The 22545-nt window shown below is 49.1% G+C and overlaps 7 protein-coding genes across 7 annotated transcripts; 3 read left to right on the top strand and 4 right to left on the bottom strand.

Moving 5' to 3' along the window:
• Nucleotides 1-30: 30 nt before the first annotated feature.
• On the bottom strand, nt 31-1670 carry AFUA_2G05760 (putative beta-ketoacyl synthase (Cem1); the record flags this gene model as incomplete). The annotated part of the gene is made up of 8 exons (XM_744612.2): nt 31-195; nt 253-621; nt 687-953; nt 1004-1090; nt 1148-1219; nt 1277-1384; nt 1459-1625; nt 1646-1670. 8 exons carry the CDS (start codon nt 1668-1670, stop codon nt 31-33), a joined length of 1260 nt encoding a protein of 419 aa, XP_749705.2.
• A 429-nt stretch (nt 1671-2099) lies between these two features.
• On the top strand, nt 2100-3939 carry AFUA_2G05750 (agmatinase). Its single transcript, XM_744611.2, has 3 exons — nt 2100-2600; nt 2657-2783; nt 2842-3939. Exons 1-3 carry the CDS (start codon nt 2475-2477, stop codon nt 3837-3839), a joined length of 1251 nt encoding a protein of 416 aa, XP_749704.1. The 5' UTR covers nt 2100-2474; the 3' UTR covers nt 3840-3939.
• Nucleotides 3940-3963: 24 nt separating this feature from the next.
• Nucleotides 3964-6818, bottom strand: cdc42 (Rho family GTPase CDC42). Its single transcript, XM_744610.2, has 4 exons — nt 5851-6818; nt 5580-5699; nt 5045-5423; nt 3964-4977 (listed from the first exon to the last, which is right to left on the bottom strand). The coding sequence occupies exons 1-4, from the start codon at nt 5868-5870 to the stop codon at nt 4918-4920; spliced, it is 579 nt and encodes a 192-aa protein (XP_749703.1). The 5' UTR covers nt 5871-6818; the 3' UTR covers nt 3964-4917.
• A 1752-nt stretch (nt 6819-8570) lies between these two features.
• mirC (siderochrome-iron transporter MirC) lies at nt 8571-11949 on the bottom strand. Its single transcript, XM_744609.3, has 5 exons — nt 10807-11949; nt 10620-10750; nt 9823-10557; nt 9102-9763; nt 8571-9046 (listed from the first exon to the last, which is right to left on the bottom strand). The coding sequence occupies exons 1-5, from the start codon at nt 11031-11033 to the stop codon at nt 8966-8968; spliced, it is 1836 nt and encodes a 611-aa protein (XP_749702.2). The 5' UTR covers nt 11034-11949; the 3' UTR covers nt 8571-8965.
• Nucleotides 11950-13140: 1191 nt separating this feature from the next.
• On the bottom strand, nt 13141-13737 carry AFUA_2G05720 (uncharacterized protein; the record flags this gene model as incomplete). The annotated part of the gene is made up of 1 exon (XM_744608.1): nt 13141-13737. One exon carries the CDS (start codon nt 13735-13737, stop codon nt 13141-13143), a length of 597 nt encoding a protein of 198 aa, XP_749701.1.
• Nucleotides 13738-14480: 743 nt separating this feature from the next.
• Nucleotides 14481-16055, top strand: AFUA_2G05710 (glycosyltransferase family 69 protein; the record flags this gene model as incomplete). The annotated part of the gene is made up of 1 exon (XM_744607.1): nt 14481-16055. One exon carries the CDS (start codon nt 14481-14483, stop codon nt 16053-16055), a length of 1575 nt encoding a protein of 524 aa, XP_749700.1.
• Nucleotides 16056-16617: 562 nt separating this feature from the next.
• AFUA_2G05700 (uncharacterized protein) lies at nt 16618-18407 on the top strand (the record flags this gene model as incomplete). The annotated part of the gene is made up of 6 exons (XM_744606.2): nt 16618-16809; nt 16970-17342; nt 17412-17672; nt 17738-18147; nt 18202-18314; nt 18374-18407. 6 exons carry the CDS (start codon nt 16618-16620, stop codon nt 18405-18407), a joined length of 1383 nt encoding a protein of 460 aa, XP_749699.2.
• Between the last annotated feature and the right edge of the window lie 4138 nt (nt 18408-22545).

Here is a 22545-nt window from a genome sequence, read left to right as displayed (position 1 = left end):
TGGCCTTCTGATCTCAAGACAGAATGTGCCTCATAATCCATGCTTCGAGAAACACAGACTGCTATTCGTCCCTCCAAAACCAAAGCTGTTTGTCAGTGCGACTGTAATCTGACGCTCTTGTGCTTGGTTGGGGGCGTAGTTGCAGTCAAATCCTTCCGCAAGACGATCCAAGTTGATGGTCGGTGGCATCACGTTCTAAAGATCAACAATCAGTAAAGCACCTTCATAACAACTTATCGCTCCTGAACCCACCTCATTGATAGCAAGAACAGTGAATAGCGACTCAAGAGCACCGGCACCACCGAGTAAATGACCTACGGCCCCCTTTGTGCTGCTGACGTTGATCTCAGCCGCGTTCTGCTTCCCTTCAGGACCGAGAAGGAGAGACTTTATTGCGGCATTTTCCGCAGCATCTCCAACCACAGTTGATGTAGCGTGCGCATTGACATAGTCAACAGCAGACGGTGGGAGACTCGCATTTTTTAAAGCCTTCTTCATCGCCATCCATGCCCCCTCGCCATTCTCCTTAGGTGCTGTCATATGGTGGGCATCGCCGGAGCAGCCGTAGCCCTTTAGCTCTGCGTAAATGCGAGCTCCTCTGGCCTTTGCATGCTCCAATTCCTAATGGACAGGAAAAAAAAAGGCTCTAGTCAGCACCAATTAATGTCGCCGAAGAGGCCACCCACCTCTAGAACTAGCATGGCCGCTCCTTCACCAACCACAAACCCTTTCCGGTCTGCATCAAAGGGTCGCGATGCCTTTTCCGGAGCATCATTGAAATCGGTGGCGAGACTTCTTGCTCGAGCAAAGCCGCCAATGGCCAATGGATGAATGCATGACTCCGCACCGCCAGCGAGCATCACGTCCGCATCACCACACGTGATAAAACGAGCTGCATCACCAATCGAATGCGCTCCGGTCGTGCAGGCCGTCGTGACGGCATGATTGGGGCCCTTCCCAAATCAGCATCTAATTCAGTGATTGATCCAGGTTGATAACTCACCATAAATCCATACCTCATAGACAGATGACCGGCGCCCAAATTGATCAAGAGCTTTGGGACAAACAATGGAGATACTTTTCTGTACCCCTGCACGAGACATTGTCAACAATAAGGCGCGTCGGACTCGTGAGCGGCAGGACCCACCCCCTTGTCATATGCCACGACTGTGTCATAGATCTCATCAAAGTTCCCAATCCCAGAACCCAGGCAAATACCCTAGACGCATTGTCAGCCGCAGCACTGCGACTAAGTACAGCATCAACAGTCACGTACTGTAGCTTCCCTCTCCTCGAACGACGTAGGCTTCCAACCGGCATCTTCCAGCGCTTCCTCAGAGGCAGCCATGGCATACTGAGCGAACCGAGCCATCTTCCGCTCGTCCTGCCAAGCCAAGTCCATTACCCTCAGCACAAATACCCCAAAGTCAGGAAGAGACGACAACAATCATCACGTACATCTCTGCTTAGCCATTCCGAAGCCGTCCAACCGCCCTCCTGCCGGGGACCTACAGGTACCACAGCGGCAATCTGACAGGGCAAGTCTGCGAACCGAGCATCGCGGTGCTTCACATTGACAATACCGCAATGACCATCCAGCAGGCGTTTCCAGGTGCGACGGACCCCTATACATCGAAATAAAAACAAAGTGCCATGATCAGCAAAGCCATCCGGCGCAAAGTTCCGGGTTTTGGTCGCATGTAAAAGACCTTCCCCTTCTGGACAATCGGAAGAGTGGGGAAAGAAAACCGCCAAGTTGATGGAGGCCGAGGAAGAGCAAGGAATCTGAAAAACGACACGGAATAATTACCAGCACCGCTGTCAAGATGATCTAGTGCAGGCACAAAGATGTACTGGCATGTAGGAAAAGGAACAGAACCAAACGTTTGGATGGTATACACTCACCTACACCCAGAGGCGTGACTGCGCCTAAACCCGTTACAACAACACGACGCATGGCATACTGGGACAACCAAATGACTGTAGAACTTGTTGAAGAGGTAGATAACGGTCAACCTATGATACTGCCTCTATGAAGTTCAAAATGGAATTATTTCCGACCCAGCCAATAATGACCAGCGTCTAAGCAAGTGGTCACTGGGAGTTTGGGACGGACCAGAAGGGAAAGTCTGAACGACATCCGTCACACAAGATACCGCCCACTTTTCTCTCTGGTCCATGCCATGGATCCCAGTTCCTCGACAACAGCACAGCGGGGCTGCGATGGATGGACCAAGAGCCAAAGGATTGGTTCTGATTTGTTGCCAGGTCGATATATCATATTTGACAGGTGAATTAAAATATTCGAAGGACAGAAACATTATGATTCTTCGTGATTCGATGAAATCGCCGAAAGAGCTCCGGTTTGCTGTAGAATTGGAGGACATATTAAGAGCCAAGTTTCTCTTGTCGCATCTCTCTTCCGTTCTAGTCATTGTATCTAGGAGTCTTCTGCACTTCTCTAATATACCAATATGAAGACTATTCTAGTCAGCCTGCTGGCTTTGGCGGGAACGGCCCTAGCTCACGCCCATCACGACGATGCCGAGGTTGTACCGAAGAGTTTGCGAGAAGAACTCCTGAAGAAATGGGACCAGGAGGTATGATAGACCTTGTATAGCTACCTACATACGCATACGATGCTTATTGTATCTAGTTTACATTCTCTGGCATTGCTAGCTTCGCCCACTTGAAACCCGTCAAGTGCCTAGTCGAGCCCGATGAGCGCTATGATATCGCCGTGATAGGCGCGCCCTTCGACACAGCCGTCAGCTACAGACCTGGTATGTTGCTAGCCATTCACATGCGAACGGCAGGATCATCCTAATCATAGTATCGCAGGCGCCCGCTTCGGTCCGCGTGCGATTCGCGCTGCCAGCGCCCGCCAGATGGCCGGCACCAGCTACAACACACGCGCAGGTATCAACCCGTACAGCTCCTGGGCGACAGTCAAGGACTGTGGCGACATTCCTATCACCCCCTTCGACAACGGTCTGGCCGAGCGCCAGATGTACGAAGCCTTCCTGGAACTGGGGTCCCGGCCGGCCGTGACGCCCGCGGATTCCAAGTACGGCGCCAAGGGCATCTCCGCCGGCAAGGCGAAGCTGGTGACGCTGGGCGGCGACCACAGCATTGCGCTGCCAGCCCTGCGCGCCCTGTACCAGATCTACCAGAAGCCCATCACGGTGCTGCACTTTGACGCGCACCTTGACACCTGGAACCCAATCCGGTACTCGGCCTACTGGACATCGGAACAGTCGCACTTCAACCACGGCAGCTTTTTCCACAAGGCGAGCCGCGAGGGCCTGATTTGCAACTCGACTTCCGCCCACGCCGGGCTGCGCACCCGGCTCACAGGCGTCGACGACAGCGACTACACCGCCCCCAACACACCGGAGCAAGGGTTCATGCGCATCCACGCCGATGATATCGACGAGCTGGGCCCCATGGGCATCGTGGACAAGATCATCGAACGCATTGGCCGCGACCCGGAACAGCCCGTTTACTTGTCCGTCGACATCGATGTGCTGGACCCCTCCACCGCGCCGGGAACAGGCACCCCGGAGCCGGGCGGCTGGACCACCCGCGAGTTCATCCGCATTCTGCGCGGCATTGAGAAGCTGAACATTGTCGGCGCGGATATCGTCGAGGTCTCCCCTAGCTACGATAACAAGGGCGAGACCACCGCTCTGGCAGCGGCACAGGTCGCCTTTGAGATCATCACCAGTATCGTCAAGGCCGGCGCGGGCGAGGATCTCGGCGGTTGGTACGGACGCAAGGCTGACGGTCAGGTATCTGTAGAGAAGATTATCAAGGAAGAGACGAAGGACGAATTATAGCGATCAGGGAACGTACCTTTGACTTTGTGGCTAAGGGGATGGTCGCCAATCCAGCAGTCCTGCACGACCCTGGGAGTACATAGAGCGGCCATGATCACATGACATTCTTGAATGAAGTTAACGACCCTATTTCATTTGCTCTTCCTTTCAAGTAGCTCCCAAACCTACACGACACAACTTACACCGTAGGCACTGGAAAAATCTACGCCCCACGTACAAGCCGACCAAGCCAATCCCTAAACGCGGAGGCTAAGTAGAGCTAACGCAGCGCAAAGGAATTCATCCAGCTCATGTCATTTGCTTAATTGCATCTGTCGTCTGTACTGCTCTAGTTCCATGTGTCTTGCGAAAATCATAATAAAGCGTCATGAAGAGGGTCAAAGCATGTAGTCGAAGTAGGAGGGAATATTTGGTGACAAGAAGTGACAGATCAGGCAGCAAGATCAAAATCAGGAAAAGAAGAGAAAAAGAGGAAATCTGAAACAGACTAGAATCATCAACCAGCCAAAACAACGACGCCCTGACTTCCAACGCCGATAGAGACGATGAGAGGTTGATCGGAACCTGGGGTAATGAAAATCGAGGATCATGAATGGTTTGATCAAGCAGGATAACGAGCACGGAAATTGAGAAAGGTAGGGGACAAATAGAGCAGGGAAAGAGAGATGAACCCGTCGCAGTGGGCAAGGAGAAAAGACAACGGGGAGCTTGCTGCAAGAGGATATAACGTTGCGTATTGATGTTCGACACAGGGGCGAAGATTCAAGGAATCAACAGTATCGTGTAATTCGCCAAGCTGAAGGTAGGAATGGATCATTGTTTTGGCGAAAGCGGTACCGCGTAAAGAAGAGCTCGCGAGATTACAGTGAGACGTTGATCGAGTAAGCAGTGACCCTGTAGCTGGGAAAGCAGGCTTCCGAAACTCCATAAACCTGTGGTACTCTTCGATAAAATTTGAATCGCATAATATCTCTGTTGGGACTGGCATCAATGGAACAATACCCTCAATGCGAAGAGACTTCTTCCAGAGTAGACCGACCCGAATCGCCTTGATGTACAGAAGTTTTGGATAGAAGATTTACAGCAAGACGCATCTGGACTTCTTCTTCGGGGCGGGCTCCAGGGCCGCAACAATCGCCTACGGTTGGGAATCCGAGTCAGCGTCCGATATGGCTTATCTGATTGGCATCGCAGCCGATACGAACCTCATCAAAGACATCCTTAAGCTTGTACTGTGTCAAAGCGGAGCACTCGACGTATTTTACAGCACCCAGCTCCTTCGCCATACGGTCGCCATCTTCTTTGCGGATGGGTTGCATCTTCTGACGGGCGAGTTTCTCACGAACGGCAGGGTCATCCCGAAGATCCGTTTGGGTACCGACGATCAAACAGGGCACACCAGGGCAGTGGTGGTGCACCTCGGGGAACCACTTCTCGCGGACGTTTTCAAAAGACGCAGGAGAGGTCACCGAGAAGCAGACAAGAAAGACATCGGTCTGAGGGTAGGAAAGGGGGCGGAGACGGTCATAATCCTCCTGACCAGCGGTATCGAACAGTCCCAAGGTATAGGGCTCATCACCGATCCTATAGCACGCGAATCCGGGTTAGTTGATGATAGCTCTATAGGGGCACTGGAAATGACGAAATCGCTTCCCCCGCAGTGCTGATCTCGACTATAGGGAGGGCTTGGGCGAAGAATGTAAAGGTCAACAGCAGCATTGAGAGTTCGATGTCACTTACATGACAGTAACCGCATAATTGTCGAAGACGGTGGGGACATATTCTGAGGGGAACTTGTTTGTTGTGTAAGAGATAAGGAGGCATGTCTTTCCCACGGCACCGTCACCAACGACGACACACCTGTAGATAGTGAAAAGAACTTCGTTAGCATTCGACTGTCCACTCGCGATACTACCCAGAGAGACCAAGGGGGCCGAAATAAAAGGAGGGGAAAAGGAAGAGGAGGTTGATAACGAAGACAGAAGTGATGAAACGAGGACGATCAACGTACTTAATTGTAGCTACCACCATAATGCAAACTGTAGATATAGAAATATTTTGAGAAGGAGAGCGTTAAGAAAGTGTTCCAGTTGGTCCTCAGACTCAAGAACGGTACTGAGGAGCGAGGGTGCGTAAAAGTATAACAGACAGGGAGGAAATCGCGGTGAGGAGGATCGTCAAAAAGGAGACGAAATGGAATGGCAGAATCTAGATAATGATGGATGATGGTGAATGGGGACAGAGAGGTACTAGGTGGAGGGGAAGGTCAAGACAGAAAATGAGATGGAAACAATTATTTTGCAGATGGAGAACAGTAAAGTTGATGGGGGAGAAGTACAGCCAGCAGACTGAGAGTGAGAGAGAGGAAGAGTAGTATGGTGGTGTGCGGTGAAAGACTAGCTAAGGCAGTTCAGTGAGTGAGTGAGTATCCGTGAGTGAAAGAGGACGGGAGTGATGGTTCGAGCCAGCCAATGTGGGCGGGCGGGAGAAGTGGAGGAGGAGCAGGACGAGGGACATAGCTCAGTAGTCTAAACCAGAGGACTCTGAGCTAGGTACGGACTAACAGGAACAGCAAGAGTCCCCAAGTACGAAGCACCCTTGAGCTACCTTGGCAAGCACTCAGATACAGTAGTCTACAGAGTACCTCAAAATGGAAGTTCTATCTATCTCAAGGCTGATCAACTCTCTCAAATTCTCTTGGCTGCTATGATGATAACCATTCCTTTCAGTTGCCATCATCTACATCTGCAACTCGGTTGGATGTTGTCATATCATACAGAACCCATCAAGCAAGACTGATCGTAACAAAAAAAAAACCTCTTTTATTCTGTCTCGTCATATTAGTTTCATCGTCAATAGGTATCATCGATCTATTATTTCGAAGCATTTTATCCGCCTTTTTGAAGAGAACAAATACCACTCGATTGTGGCCCCATACTAAGGGTTGCATTTCTCCAACGAGGGGAATCGGAAGCAGCCGCGGTAGATTTGGATGGTGAGAAGTATTCTATTCGCCTGGAATCGACCCCACGCTCATACTTTTGCGAGTTTTTCCCCAAAAACAGCTGATTTAACACCAAGCAGCAGCTATATAGCTCGGCCCTGTTCTATGGCTTGAGCTTCTAGGCAGTGCTCGTGTAATGCAAGCCTTCGTGTTCTGATTGTGAAGATGGTAGCCGGTTTGTACCAAGAAGAATTATGACTTGGACCAGATCCAGAGATGTCAATAAAACGCCAGAATTCAAGTTACACTTTCTCGGCCAGTCAGATTTCGCAATTACCTCCATATTTGTCTGGACCGTTGCTCTCCCTTCGGTTCGACTTTTTAGTAAAATTTAGGCTATGGAACGGGGTCAAACTTGAGACGTGATCGTCGGAAAACAAATCACCACATGAAATAGAGCTCCACTGGCAAGAAATTAGAAAGCAGCAATGCCATGAACATGGCCACACTGCAACTCCCCTAACCGCCTCTAAAAAGAAAAAAATCAACGTTGATCCTTTTAACTTCCATTTTCTACTGCTTCCATTCGAATGGAAGCCTGCTTCTGAACGTGTGCGAGTGTGCAAAAAAAGCAACAAGTCATCGTCCATCCGCATCCAACCGTGCGGTTACACGACTCGTTATTTAGCTCCTGGACTCGCCAGCAGCCAGTCTGAATCGGCCATTTGGCTATCTACCTTCACCAGAGCTACGCTGTTGGAGTTCATTATAACTGCTCACTTGTCCTCTCCTACTATTTGTCTGGAGATTTCGAGCTTCGTGTCGACTGCCCTCACCAACATGTTCAGCGCCCTTACGAGGCATTCAAACTAACCGTTCAAGACGCTGATTTTATTCGCTTTCAAAAAAAAAAAAAAAATCTAGTATGAAGATATGAATCTGTGATATTCACTTCTAGCTCGTAGAGATTTTCATGTTTGATCTATCCTGGTTTGTGTGGATTGTCGACCTGATGGCCGTGAATCATTTATCCGTCAAAGGGATAGGGATGAGGGCTTCTGCAAAAGCATCAACAATTGATCTGAACTTAAACCTGTGATAAATTTCAGCCGATAGGAAGTCCGGTGGATGATAACTATAGGAGGCCGCTCGCAGAGCAATGGCTAGCTGTGAGAAGATTCCAGGCCAAGTTTCTCATCTACAGCTAAGCGCTGAACAAAGATTAACCAAATAAGACACAGGATGCAATGTCCCTGCCAGAATAACTCTAATTACGGGATTTTTACTCCGTACAAACCATGTCCTCCGTCCTGTGGACAACCCATAGCATCCATTATCATCCGAGCATGACCAGACGAGATCATTTCCGACACCCTCCCGGTCGAGGGCAGTACCTTACTCCATAGACTTAGCCAGTTTCCCCGTGAGGTGTCATTTACCGTGCATACAGCCACGTTTCAGGCATGCATAAGCCAATCCTAACCAACACAGGATAGGTAGGTATCGTTCTGTAACGTTGATTAGAAATGCAATCGCTTGCGTTTTAGCGAATTATTCGGGCCCCAGAACGGGGTTTCGCTATGTTGCCTGTATCGTCCACAAGCCTTAGAAGTACTCCTGGCCAGGAAACTGACGGAACCATGATCGGATACGGTAAGGCTACATGGGCTGATCCATGATCCTGTTGACAGCTTGGTTATGCGGTGACGCCAGCTTTCAGGGAGGGGACTGGGATCAGGAGGCCAAAGCGACTTAAGCGAAGGCACCTCGATACCAAGGCGGTTAATGAATAGATAGAACAAAGAGGGCCTAGTGATAGATAATAGTCGTCTAATCATTCTGATCGTAACTGCGTCTATATAGATATCATGATAATCCCTGCGCCTTCTTGTACAATCTCGTTCTTAGGAAATTGCAACGGGACGGAATTTGCTCTAACCAGAGCATATCTGGGGTCCTGCAATGTGATATGTACACCGTGATCCCTTACGCCGATAGAAATGCATGGTTGGTTGCTGACGGATGCGAGCATTGCTTTCTTTGTATCAATGGTTGATTCCAGGCAATGATTTCGTTCACCTGGTGAAGGTATTGCGTCACATAAGCTCGTAAAAACTCTTAGCACCGCTGCCTAGATGCAGCATAGCTGTTGTAGATGTCTTCAAGGGCTCAAAGGCTTTGTTCACGTTCGTTTGACGTGTCTATTCGGTTCGATTTCTCCCTCTTCAGCGGGAACCGGGTCAACCAGAGGTTCTTCGCTCATCTAGTCGAGCAGTTAGCCGTGATCGAAGGTAAGAGTAAAATCATGAGTCATATACTTTATCAAGCTTGTAATCTTCCATCGCCAAGCTCAAGGGTACTAATGGTATTATGGCAATGAGAGCCAGAATCAGGAGCTTTTTGAATGTCTCCTGGTATGCTTGATTAATAGCGACCCTGACAGGTGATCCGAGAGGGTACGAGAGGGCCTTCGTTATCTTGCCGAAAATTGCGTCTGCATCTCCTTTGTTCTCCTCCGGAAGGTAAAGGCGGAGCTTGCGGGGGATATTATGGGTCCAAACAGCCCCCGAGAGTGCAGCGCCAACCGCGCCGCCCATCTCCATGGACGTCAGAAACATGGCCGTGGCCGCGGCAACTTCCTGGTGACTGGCAGATGCTTGGACTCCCAACTGTACTGGAACATTGAGAAGCCCGCCACCGATACCGACGACGACCTGAGTCACTAAGATTTGCGCTGGTGTACTTCCTTCGTGACGGGTTACCATCATCAGCACCATCCCGATGATATAGACCACGCAGCCAGCAATGACGAATGCTCGATAGCGCCGGGTGTATTTGATCAATATCGAAACCGCAAAGGCGGCAATTGTCGAAGTGAAGGCAAATGTTTGAGTAACCCGGCCAGCGGTAGCGACGTCGTAGCCTTGGACAACCTGGAGATAGGAATAAAAGTATGGTTGAACAGAGAAATAAAACGCCACTGAGATGCGTCAGCAAAAGTTCGAGGAAGTCTCGCGGAAGAAAACAGTAAGTACTCACTAAAATACCAAAATGCAAGGGTGCAGCCAGCAAGAGCAGTCCGCTGTTTAAGAAGATGCAAGGACAGAAGGGGCTTGGGAGCCAGTCTTTTAGAGCTTTCCCAAAATGGTAGCGCGATTAAACAGAATAAGCCGACCACGATCATCGCAACGATGCTGTCGGACTTCCAGCCATTCTTTGAGTTCGCAGCAAGAGTAAGAGGCACCAAGATCAAGGTAACCGCAGCGGATAATAGGATCAAGCCGCCCATGTCCAAGTCATACCATGTACGGCGCAATACTGCAAAGACGCCGCCGCGGGGCCGAGACTTCGGTTTAATGAGGTTCAGCCTCCTTGCCTTACGTTGATTCAGGAGCAAGGAAAGTGCTAAGGGCAGGAAAGAGGCAGGTAGAATAATCGACCACATCCCGTAGCCCCAGCGCCACGAGGCGTGCTTCAGCACCGCATCCGCGATAGTCGGTCCAATCCAAACGGTCACAAGGAAAGGGAATTCAGGTAGCAGTGCCAAAAAGGCACGGTTCAGCAAATTACTGCTGTCAGCAATAAAAACTTGTTGAAGTATTTGGAGACCCGTGGAACCGGCGGAATAGAAGATTTGAGCAGATGCATAAGTTTGCACGTTTGTCGAGGCGGCCATCTGAATATATCCAAGCACGTATATGAGTATACTAACGCAGAACGCTTCGAAGCGACCGAAGACATCCGCGACTTTCGCCATAGGAGGTTTGATAACGGCTGCGACATGTGAGTTGGCCCTACACTGCAATATTATAGACGGGCAGGGTTATAGCACTTACCGTTAACCACATTCTGGACAACCAAAACAGTGGAAATCAATGAGTGCTTGCTAAAAGCACTCGTTGCATATGCTCCGAGCGACATGACGGTCTGACCTTCTAGAGAAGTGCAAAACGACATGAGAAAGATACTGTTCGAATATGTCAGTATTATAAGACGCGCCGCACGTGTCCCAGAGGGACCGACCTGACATATGCTATGACCAGAGACCGTGCAGTCCAAGTCAAATTGATCGCTTCGATTTTTCTAACGCCTTCCTGCACCGAATCTTCCGAAATTGACGTTATGTCACTACTAAATCTGCCAGTATCACACTGTTCCTGGAGAAACCGTTCGCCTTCATCATCGCTGTGTTGTTCCATTTGGTCGATTGTGCCATAAGAGGGTCCTGTTCGGTGATCGAGAAAGGGCATTTCGGTTGGATCGAGACGTCAGAGAAACACAGATGTATTGCTTCTGCACAAACGACGTCCATTTATAGATGCCGACAAGACGTAGGCTCGAAGAGGAGCGCGAGTGTAAATGTAATAGGGTCAACAAGTCGCAACCGAAGCAAGGCACCGAGCAGCGAAGCAGTGATCACACCGGATATGAGTGAGCTGAAGTTCAAGGATATCCGTGGCCCGAGCCAGTCGATGACCTGAATAGAAAAAGCAAAGTGCAGGCAGATAATGGAAAAATCAGGGGTATCCTAGTAAAGGAAAAGGGGAAGAAGAAAACAAATGAGAAACGTCCGCGATGTTCCGAGTTGGGGGCCCAATTCATCAGTAGCAGATCTATCAAGAGCGGATATGGATGTAAGCCAGTCACACAGGAAGGCCCAGTAGTTGAGTCAGGAGGCCGACAATCCTTTCGATGTATTATTTGATTCCAGCCGCGCAACACAATCTAGAGGCGCACTTATGCACGTCGACGTGGGTTGCAGCGACTATGAGATCCACAGGGAGCCTAAGGGCTTGACGCCCGAGGCTCCAATAGGTAATACGGCACCCGCAAGGAACCAAGATGTTGAAGAGCTTTGTCCTGCTTTTAACAATATGTACTCTTGTTCATGGACTGTCAGGTCTGTCATGACCTCCTTAGACGTGGTTATCGATAAGTCGCCAAGGCACTTGACCCTCGGCCATCAGGTTGTGCGGCAATCGGAGAAGAGAGGAATCATCGAAATCCGGAATCGTGGTGGATCGTTCGAATATCGTCAAAAAACCATGACAAGAACTGAACAAGACGAAGTTCGGATTGTCAAGTCAGACAAGGGCCGTGTGAGGATGACAAGTGGGGGTGAAAGTCGAGTTGGACTTGGGTACTTGCGGGAATGCGGGAGAGCAGTCGAGTCACATTCCTTAATCAGGTGGCAATCAAGGATCCCATCAGATATGATAAGATCATAAGATCACCCGCTGCAGGTGGTCCGACGGAATATCCCTCATGCTAATAATCAATCTACAATACCCCTACAAAACACAGCGAATATTATTATTTGTCCTCCTCTTGGGCTAATTACAGTAAAGGCACCTCGCAGATAATAAAGCTTAGATAATCATTAAGGTATAACCATCAAGTTTTGTAACTTTGAAGTCATGTATGTTCTGAGTGCCGACCACCAGCTGAGCGAAGATGAGCTGTGCGAGTGGGGACGTGCGGGCTATCTCAGGCAGCAAAAGGTATGAAAGGAATACGAACCACTCCGAGAGTACTTGATGAAGTCAACAAAAGGCCTTTAGATCGGATGGCTTTGTCGGTCAGCTTATGAGAGCTGGTTTAGGGATACAATCTGAAGAAGCACAAAAGCCATAGCATATCACTAGCATATCACCATTTCTGCACAGCCACAGACTATCAACAATACAGAGAAGGGGTACCTTATCACTCTGATCCTTGAGTTTTTCCGTGGCAATTACTAGTAGAAGAAAAACAATGAGTGGGTCAACAAGCTTACGGTCTGTGTGTTGTCTGCAATTCCTGAAAGGCTGAATTACTACCTCAAACAGGTAATATTCTCAACCACCTCCATTAGTGTCATATCCTCCTACGAGAGTTCTCAGAAATTCGACTTTACACACGAGTGAGTCATTCTAAATGACTAGGCTTTTACTTTGGTATTCGAGGCCGGTTGCATACTGGGAGCCGACTTGAAAAACAGAACTTCTAGGGTTCATTCTTAAGCCGAGTTTGGCCCAAACATGTATAGTTACTGTAACTCGATAATAACCCCCTCAATAAAATGCCTGCAGAGTGTACCAAGCACTAGCAACTGCTTGATCAACCATCAGTTAGCGTTGTCTAGAGAGAGAAACATATACGAGTCCCAGGCGTGGGCGTGGCGTGGGCGTAACCGAGCCAGACTGGGACTCAATAATACGATTTCTTGGTACTTTCATTTTGAATTCGACGTGCTATCCTCAGAGCCCTCTTTCTCAGGGACAACAAATGATTCCTGTAAGATTGAGTCCGTTGACATCTCGCCTATCACATACACTTCACATACACATGTCATTCCATACATGTAAATGCTTAGTATTACTCGGCCACATCAACGATGAGATGTCCAAAGTTGACCACAAGATCACCTCCCTCACTTGACGGCTTCGCAGCATAAACGCCAACCCAGCATTCGACGTTTTCTTGCTCCTCGAAACACCATGTAACCTCACGGAGAGGAGACTTCTGGACACCCTCAACTAAATAAACCCACAAACTCTCGTCTGCTTCCCTGACGATTTCGATGGTTGCTGCTGCTCCACCAGAAGGAATGGCAAGTAAACTCCAGTCCGACCAGCGGTCTTTCGTGACAGTGCTCAGGTGAGGTTTGCCATGCGTGAGCTCAATGCCTGTTTTCACCCATTTTCTGGTGCCATCTGCCGCAGTCCAGACCAGGATGAGGCCGCCTTGGTCGTATTTCTGCTGCCAATTGGCGTTGACTGCGACTCGAGCCCTCTTGAATGACTTCAAGGGCAGACTGCGACAGAGGATGGGTGCATTGAAGCGTTCCGTTGAGGGCGGTTTCGACCAGACATCTGTAGAAGGACTCGCCTTTATCGTGAACTCGGGAGGTAAGGTGCCATTACCAGGAACCTCTTCAGAGGAGTTGACAAATTTAAAGCCAGCTTGAGTCATATTGCCTGTAGAATGCTGTATAGTTTATTTGAAGCTTGCAGTACACTTGGGAAAGTCTTTCAGAACAATGTGAACGCTGCAATCCGGTGGCAACGAAGGAAGGATGAAAGTGGATCAAGAACCTATAGGACCAGGTACCGGAATTGCGGGCTATATAAAGGTGTAAGAAACAGAGACCGGGAATGAAAAGTCAGCTCCGATGAAAGGTCCGCTGTCCGTATTCAAGCCGGATAAACTCCAGTTCTCGACTCAGTATACAGCCATATTGACTATGGCCTGTAAGCTTGTGATCCGCCCCCTCTATGACGGTATGATCACCTATGACGGTCATTCTGGGTGGGGTGGCACCTTTGGCACCTTGATGTCGGAGAATTGAGCGGAGAAATTTGGGACTGCCATCCCCAAATCTGGTAGCTTGCAATGTTTACGAGACAAGACATCAGAAAAAACTGTCTTTCGGTTTGCCTTATACCTTGACAGGTTGGCACTTAATTTCAGTTGATGCTGGCTGGTCACGAGCCAAAAGCGATGATCCTTCAGCGATCTCCAAGCTCAGCCTTGGCGCAGGGTACATTCGCTGACCTAATCAGTTACTGGGAGAAAGTCATGCCTAGATCCGAGACGACGAGGAGAGTGGGTATCTAATTCTTGCGCATGTCCCATTGATGCTAGGGCAGCTGATACGGACCATTCGAGGAATGTGTCGGCAAATCACTTCCAGCAGCTGATGACGATTCTTCGTCATGTCTGCCCGTCTGCTGCACCCGGATGAGTACGAGCTTGACACTCGATCTTCTGTCGACTCACAGGGAACTTTCAACCTAGACGAGGCCGACTTCGAGTCGCAAGCTCCCCCCAGACCCAGACGGCTTCTCAACCGGTTCTCCTTCCTATCGTGGCTCTTCTCATCAACTTCATCCGGCTACCGTCGCCTCAAACCTTCTCGACGCATCCTCTCCGCCTCGTCGCGACCGAGTTGTTATCGACGTCTCCTTCTACGCCGCTACTGCTTCTATATCCATGTCATTATAGGGATTGTATTAGCCCTCGTCATATTGACTTCAATCTTTCGTCCATCCTATACTCACCCGCCGCCGCATTACTCAGTCCTCCGGGATGCAGTCTCGCAATCGACTAGGTCGGGCAGAGGCAACATTCGCAATGAGAAAATCTTCGTGGCTGCGAGCCTATACGACCGCGACGGAAATTTAGCAGGCGGAGAATGGGGCAATCGAGTTCTTCAGCTTATTGACCTGCTGGGTGGAGATAATGTGTTCTTAAGTATATACGAGAATGATAGCGGACCACAGGGTAAAAGCGCATTGCAGGGTTTCAAGGAGCGGGTACCATGCAAGAGTTCCATCATTTTCGAAGAGCATCTGGATCTGGACAGTTTGCCGCGAGTTACAGTCCCCGGTGGACAGGAACGTATCAAGCGCATCGAGTATCTGGCAGAGGTTCGCAACCGAGCTCTGAAACCGCTGGACGATGATCCTGAGACGCGTTACGACAAGCTCCTGTACCTGAACGACGTCATTTTCGATCCGGTTGACGCTCTTCAGTTGTTGTTTTCCACCAATGCAGATCAAAACGGGGTTGCTCAGTATCGGGCAGCTTGCGCAGTCGACTTCATCAACCCCTTCAAGTTCTATGACACGTACGCCACTCGTGACCTGCAGGGCTATGGAATGGGTCTTCCTTTCTTTCCGTGGTTTTCAACAGCTGGACATGGTGAAAGTCGAAAGGATGTGCTAGCTGGGAAGGATGCCGTGCGTGTACGCAGTTGTTGGGGAGGAATGGTTGCTTTCGATGCCAAATTTTTCCAGTCTGGCACGGCAGGAAAGGGTTCGACTCTAGCTCCGTCCCGTTTCCGCGCCTCTCACGACCTCTTTTGGGAAGCTTCCGAGTGCTGTCTAATCCATGCGGACATTCAGCAACCTCAGCCGCAACCAGATGAGATAACCGACACGGGGATCTACTTGAACCCATTCGTGCGCGTCGCCTACGACCTCCGTAGTTGGTCCTGGCTTGGAATCACACGCCGATTTGAGAAACTCTACTCCTTCATCCACAACATTGGGAATCACCTTGTGGGGTTGCCGTGGTACAACCCACGACGGGCAGAGGTGCCAGGTCAAACTGTTCAGGAAATAGTTTGGGTTGCAGATGCAAATGAAGCTAGTGGTGGTTCCTTCAAGAAGTTCGATCGGATTGCTGGGAATGACGGCTATTGCGGACGGCGAGGGCTGCAAGTTATCGTCGAAGATCGCAAGCCGGGCCAGGAAGGTTATGAAAGCATTCCTGTACCGTCGACATGAATTCGGCAGTCTTACCATTGGCGGTTCCATGTTGGTATCTTATCTTCTTGTCTAATATGAAAGCGATATACACAAATAATCGACCGAAGCTCACAGAAGCTCAATCATCCAGATTTGTGTCCTCCCTGTCATGCTGTATACTCATGTTCCATATCTGCTATAATTTTGAAACTATGTCCAAGCTTCAGCCCTAAGAACAATGTCATATCTTGAATGAATATTTAAGCTAACTGTTTGTCTTTGAGGGTTTAGACTTAGACACTCCCCACCGGCCTCCTTATGTTGTCAGTGAAGGCGGCTGGGATCTTATTGTGCCTATCACTGAGTGAAGGGAAACGGATATTTCCGTTGTCATGCCCTGATACCAGGTAGTGAGAAGGATAATTCCGGTGGCAGGTCACTGTATTGTGCTAAGCAAGTATCTGAGAACTATATAACAAGCATAAACCTCCCATCCCGCCGTCTATGACTCTGTATCTAACCATCTATCACCTCTTCCCACTCCTACTTTTACAGTGACATAGAGTGACTGAAGGCCTCTTCATCCTTTTAAGCTGTCTCTATGTTTTCCTGGCTAGCAAACGTCTTTGATACTGCTCTCAGACTCCCTGAGACCATGGATCTTAAACAAGTCTCAGACATGATCATTAACGCTTTCGACAATGTCATGGGAAAGGACTCTCAGGGCCTGCAGGAAAGCAGACATGCACCTAAGAAGGAAGATAAAGCAAAGGAGTTGAAGTATTCTCAGCAGGTTGGTCCTCCTTTCGTCCATTTCTCTGTTCTGGGTAGTGTTCGTTTCGGCATTGTGTTCTGTGCACCTGGTCACATCGGCGTCTTTGCACAAGCAGGCCATGCACACATCGTGAGAGTGAAGCTAATTGCATTTTTTCAACACCAAACAGTACTCCCAGGTTGTCCCCGTCAACAAAACCTCACGTACCTCTGGTGGACTTTCTTCTCCTTCCAACACCCGCCCCCTTAAACCTTGCCACTCGTCTGGCGGTTCTTCATACAATAAACACACTCCATCCAAGATGGCTGAACTCGCAACGAAGTATCCCGTCGCTGACGTGGATGATGCTGCTGGCTTCATGGCCTTTGCTCGAGCGCTTAGAGAGAAGCAGGCTCGTGAGGCTGCCGCTGCGGCCAAAATTCAGGCTGAACAGAGTACTTCTACTCAGCTGAATGGCTTTGCTAATGGTTCCAATGACTTTGGCGGACAGTCTCCTGTTGGCGCCAATGGATCTGATCCCGTGTCTGCTTCCAACGACGCGTGGCCCTCTGGTAAGTTGACTTCTACCACGCGGCTCGAACATCCAGAAGACCACAACTGACATCGATCTGATTATGAAGAAGCCCCCCACTCGCGTAATGCTGAAGGCTTTGGTGACTTTGAAAACAACACCGATAACAATAACGTCTCTCTGATGCCTGGCATTGAGGAAGACGCTGGAGCTTCCAAGGCATTTGCTTCCGGTTTCCGCGACGATGCGACTGAGTTCATCATGCAGGATACTCCTGTTGCAGCTTCTGACAATGCTGTCGTTGAAGAGGATCGTGAGAATCTTACTACCTTCAAGTCCTGGGGTACTCCTGTCACGCGTGACAAGCCAGGTATGAAATCAATTTTCCTGATTCCTTTGGGCGGACTTGTATATGCTAATATGACATCTCACTAGCGGCTCAAGTTAGACGCGTCATTATCAAGGGACTTCCTTCCGCTTGGAGTACTCCAGCCAAAGTTCTGTCACTTATCCATGGTGGTATGGTTGAGAGCATCCACATCACTCCTACCGGCAACCAAGCTCATATCCTTTTCTGCGACCACGAGGCCTGCAAGACTTTCTTTGACAAGTACCCCAATGGCATTGACATTGACAAGGAGAAGAGAAAGACCGTCTTCGTGGAGATGGGTAAAGAAGTCGATGTCATCAGCTCTCAGCTTTCTTTCAATCTCTCCATTGGCAGCACCCGTGTTGTCCGCGCCGTTGGTGTCAGCATGAACATCAACATGGGCGAGCTTCTGAAGCTAGCCGGCGCCAACAATCGCAAGGTGGAGAAAATCGTGGACTCTTGCGTCCCTGGAGAGGTAAGCTGGTGTGGTCATCCCCAAGAGGGGCTTGTATGTTAAAGATTCCTCTAGCCGCGCAACGTTGTCTTCCGTTTCTGCAGTATCGATGATGCCGTCAGATTCCGCGCAGCCATCCTTCGCGATGCTGATTGGGAACATTGCAACATCCAGCACGCAGCAGACCCGTATGTCTCCTTCTACCATGATCTAATATCGAAACTAATGGTGTCTTTGCTTGTATTAGATGCGAGCTCGCTAGCGGATTCCATGCCGAGTGAAAATTCGACTTTGGCCGGTACATCGTTCCTCGAGCATCGTGCTTCAATTTGGAGTCTGCAGAGTTCGACTGGATATGTGTACACAATATCAATAGCCAGAACTTAAAGCATACGGATGGATACGATGGGTTGGGGCTTCCTTATTGACAGAATTGATTATGATGTCTAGCCAAAGGTTCAATAAAATGATATCAAATGTACTGTCTTCATGCCTTGACGACTTAATGCTTCCATGATAGCTTGGGCTATCATGCAGTCAGTGCATGTGAACTAATTTTAAGGACAAGACAATTAGTAGAAACTCGGTCTCTCTACTGTAGTGCACTGATCACATCATAGCATTGTTGGCACTTTACCCTAGCCTCGCAGCTTTGGCCCTTGATAATCAAGGGCCTGTGCCATATCAACAACCATAAGCACATTGCAACTTCACATTTGGACATACTCTTCGCTGGCTCCTCCCTTCCCTGATTTCTACAATACTTTTCAGCTGACATTGTTCACTACTGTCTCTGAATCATTCCAGCGCAGACATTACAGAAGCTCCAGGCTCAAGTCTCCTTCTCAGGTGTTGAGGATTATGTATACATGCAGGCTGCTCCTCAACTCTCAGTCGATGTTCTTACCATGCCGCTAACTGCTCACTTCCTCTTAGTATTACGTCGATATCAACGAAACGTCCTTCCTCCGCGCATCATACCCCTTCACGGCAGAGCCCACTTTTGAGCCACCTCGAAGCCGCTGAATTCCCTTCTTGGTATACTGAACGTCCACACGGACTTCATCTCAGATATGCACACGTTAGCACGTAGACTGTCACGGCTCTCCTGCGCGGCCTAGACACTCCTTTCCCGCGATCATCTCGAAGCTGCAGGATCTCAAGACGATACGCCGTTCGGTCTACAGTGGAGACGAAGTTATTTTGGAACATCCATTTCCTTTGTGTCTCTCTGACGACCGGTGCAATATGGGACTCGCAGGACTTTCACGGGAGTTGGTCGAGCGGATTCACAGCAAGTTCAATGGTAGAAGTATGATCTGTCGGCTTGCTTTCTGTTCGACTATTCTATCTGAGTACTGACTTACCGTGGTATGAGCAGAGCAGAATAGACCTTTACACACATGAGTGTCCGAGCATGACGCAAAATTGAGACTTTACTCGAGTGGCGACGAATACCTACACTCAGTGCTTTGTCGACAAGCGAGCACTGTTGATGTAGCGTCTTATGATAGATGACAACCTCTCAGTGAATTTCCACATCAGGACGTGGTCAGTACTTCTTTTGGGTTCTGTAACGGTTCCTCTGTTGTTTCGCCCTCGATTACCACTGCATCGATACGTGCAGTATGAGAACAATCTATACGTTTCTGACGCCTGAATGCAAGGAATGCTGTTGGCAATGATGAATCCCGATACCTACGCTGCAATGGTCTGGTATTATCGAGGAGTTCTGCTGGAATTCCAGAAGACCTAAGGCTCCTTGGCTAGAGTTGATTCAAGTGCATATCCGGTCGAAGGCTAGATGATTGACAAACCCTCTACTGCTTCAAACTATTGGGGTTAATCCAGGACTATGCAACTCTCATGCTGGATACAATGAGCGAGACTTTCTGGACCACTTAAGAGCGGCAGACTTGAAGTCCTCTTAAGGTGAAGGCGATCGAAGGATATATACTTCAAAACTAGAGCAAGCGTACTGACATTCAGATTGCCCCCGATTCAACTTGATAAGACATGTCCATCCGAAATACGTATTCAATAACATCATCTTCAACGCCCTTTACGCGCTGGGTGGAACTTTCATTCTGTCATCAAGCCTGAAAACTCTTTCCTGTTCCAACATAGGGCAAACTTTCTTGACGTGGGATGTTGAAACTGTATCGTACGATACCGTATAGCAGACACAGCCGCCACAAGCGAGTTTCGTTTACGGAGTATGATTTCCGAAAGATTCGGGCTTAAGTGGTTATCATAGCAGTGACTCTCATTGTCTGTCAAGAGACGCGTTGATTTGACACCTTACATGCTGACGGCCTGATTCCGTGTCTGCTGAATGCGATTGCTACCTTAGGCTCCAAGAAACGAAGAGCAGGATGAAGACACAAGCTGGTGATTTGCCAAATAGCGCTTATCCACTACTCGACCTCAAGGCGGGGAATTCGTCGGGGATGGACCAACAGTGGGACGTCCAGACTTAGTTACGAAAATCGCTGCGTCGGCGTAGATCCGTGTCTCATAGGAAGGATACTGCATTATTCTAGGCTCCAGAGTTAATATCGCGATTCACGACGAGGGCTCAAGTCGAAACTGACGATCAATCCCATCGTCGTGCCCATGAAACAAGGCGGGAAAATCTTTTAGCAAATAGCCAATAAGTATAAACTCGAGTCTTCCGTAACCATTATTAAGTTGCACACCCCACGAGTGTGGAACTGGATAACTCGGGACCTTCTTAGAAGGATATGGGACTTGAGTCTCAGTGGCCCCTTAATACTAACTAGAAAAGCCTCACGGTGACTTAATACCGGGGCAACTGGATAAGTTGCCGAGGGGGCCAGGATTGCCAAAGTTTGTATTGTGGATTAGAGCGGACATCGCCGATGAAGAAGAAAGCAGTAGAAAGTGGAACGAAACAGCTTCAGAAGACCAACAAAGAAAAAAGAGGCGATCGGGGTGGAGTATTGACTCTGAACACGAATCACTAGTTTACTCCTCCGTACAAAGCGCATGTCCGAAGCAGCAGAGGCAGTGGAGAAACAGGCCTGAAGCTCATGGATCACAGTTGGAAAATTCCAAATACTCGATAGCGACACCATACTGCATTGCTTTAGCAAGATGGCCATAGTAGCGGTAAGCAATATAAGCATATCAGCAGGGATTACAACAATTGCTCTGTGGGATGATCTCCACACGCAGGATCCTGAGCGTAACAGTGTACAGGACATAGCACGTTGAACCATTCACGAGGTCACAACCGACATACGCAATATGGCTCGATGTGGGAAGTGACTCGCATCCGACATTTCCATAATGCGCGACTTGTGAGCGAACGGTTCAGGGCTCAAGGCTCGCGGGCTCCAGGTATGAAAGGTCCAGAGGCTAGGCGACCCGCAAACCCAAAAGAGGCACCGGGCTCATCAAAATTAGATTAATAATTGATTGCGTCCAACCAAGTCGGGGGGCCACCGTCTGATGCCTGCATGGGGCGATACCACTCTACAGACCCGACAGTCTGGATGAGGGTGTGATAGTTGAGCGTTAGCAGCTTTCATGGACGAAACGTTGCGAGTGAGCGGGCAGGACGGTCAGTATTTATGAGCACGAAGTGACGAAAGCAGTAACATCATGTGCGAGTGGAGTATGGATCAGCAGGACGAGAAGATTAAGCCCGAAATTTTAGAACAGGTGTGTTTGATGCTCCCGTCGCTGATGTCAGGCTTTTTTAGCAACGGGCCAAGAAGCGAAAAATATATCTTCAAGCCAACGCACCCTAAGACAGCAGAATCGCATCTCATCACATTGACAAAACTGTCGATCGAAACGGCGGTCCGTGAAGAGGTGGAGTGGGATGGGCTGTTAGCAAAAGTTACTAGCGGATTACGCTTCTATCATGGATTTTCGCTAAACCGGAAAAAGGCAGTGGAGCGTAAGTATTCTGGAAGGTGTAATCTGTATGTTTGGAAGACCTCTGGCCCTGTCTGCGTACACTACCTAGACAGTTAACTAGAGCGCTATCTCTAATAGCACTAACGGTCTCTATTTCCCAATAGTAATTGAAGCTCGGAAGGCCGAAGCACAGACAATTTCCATTTGATTAGGCCAGAGTGCTGATTCAGATTGCCTACGCCGCAATGTATAAGCATCAGGCACCAGGACTATCAAGTGGCTAAATTTTATATGGTGGAGATTGGCCATAGCCTTGTCTTCCTCCTGTGTGCTTAGTCGACATCACTCACCAATGGCAAAGATCTGGAACAATCTTCTGTTTGACATGACAGGGATGCTTTGTGACAGTGGTAGGGTCAGTACGCCTTGCCTCAACGCTCCAGGGAAGCTCTAAATTGCGGCGCAGTCGACAAACATAGGTGCAGAGTATCCCAGCCAAGTAGTTTCTGGACTCTGTTAGTTGGCCCCGCG

The sequence above is a fragment of the Aspergillus fumigatus genome, chromosome 2 (genome assembly GCF_000002655.1).
Source record: "Aspergillus fumigatus Af293 chromosome 2, whole genome shotgun sequence".
NCBI lineage: Eukaryota > Fungi > Ascomycota > Eurotiomycetes > Eurotiales > Aspergillaceae > Aspergillus > Aspergillus fumigatus.
This window is presented reverse-complemented; position numbering and strand designations above follow the sequence as displayed.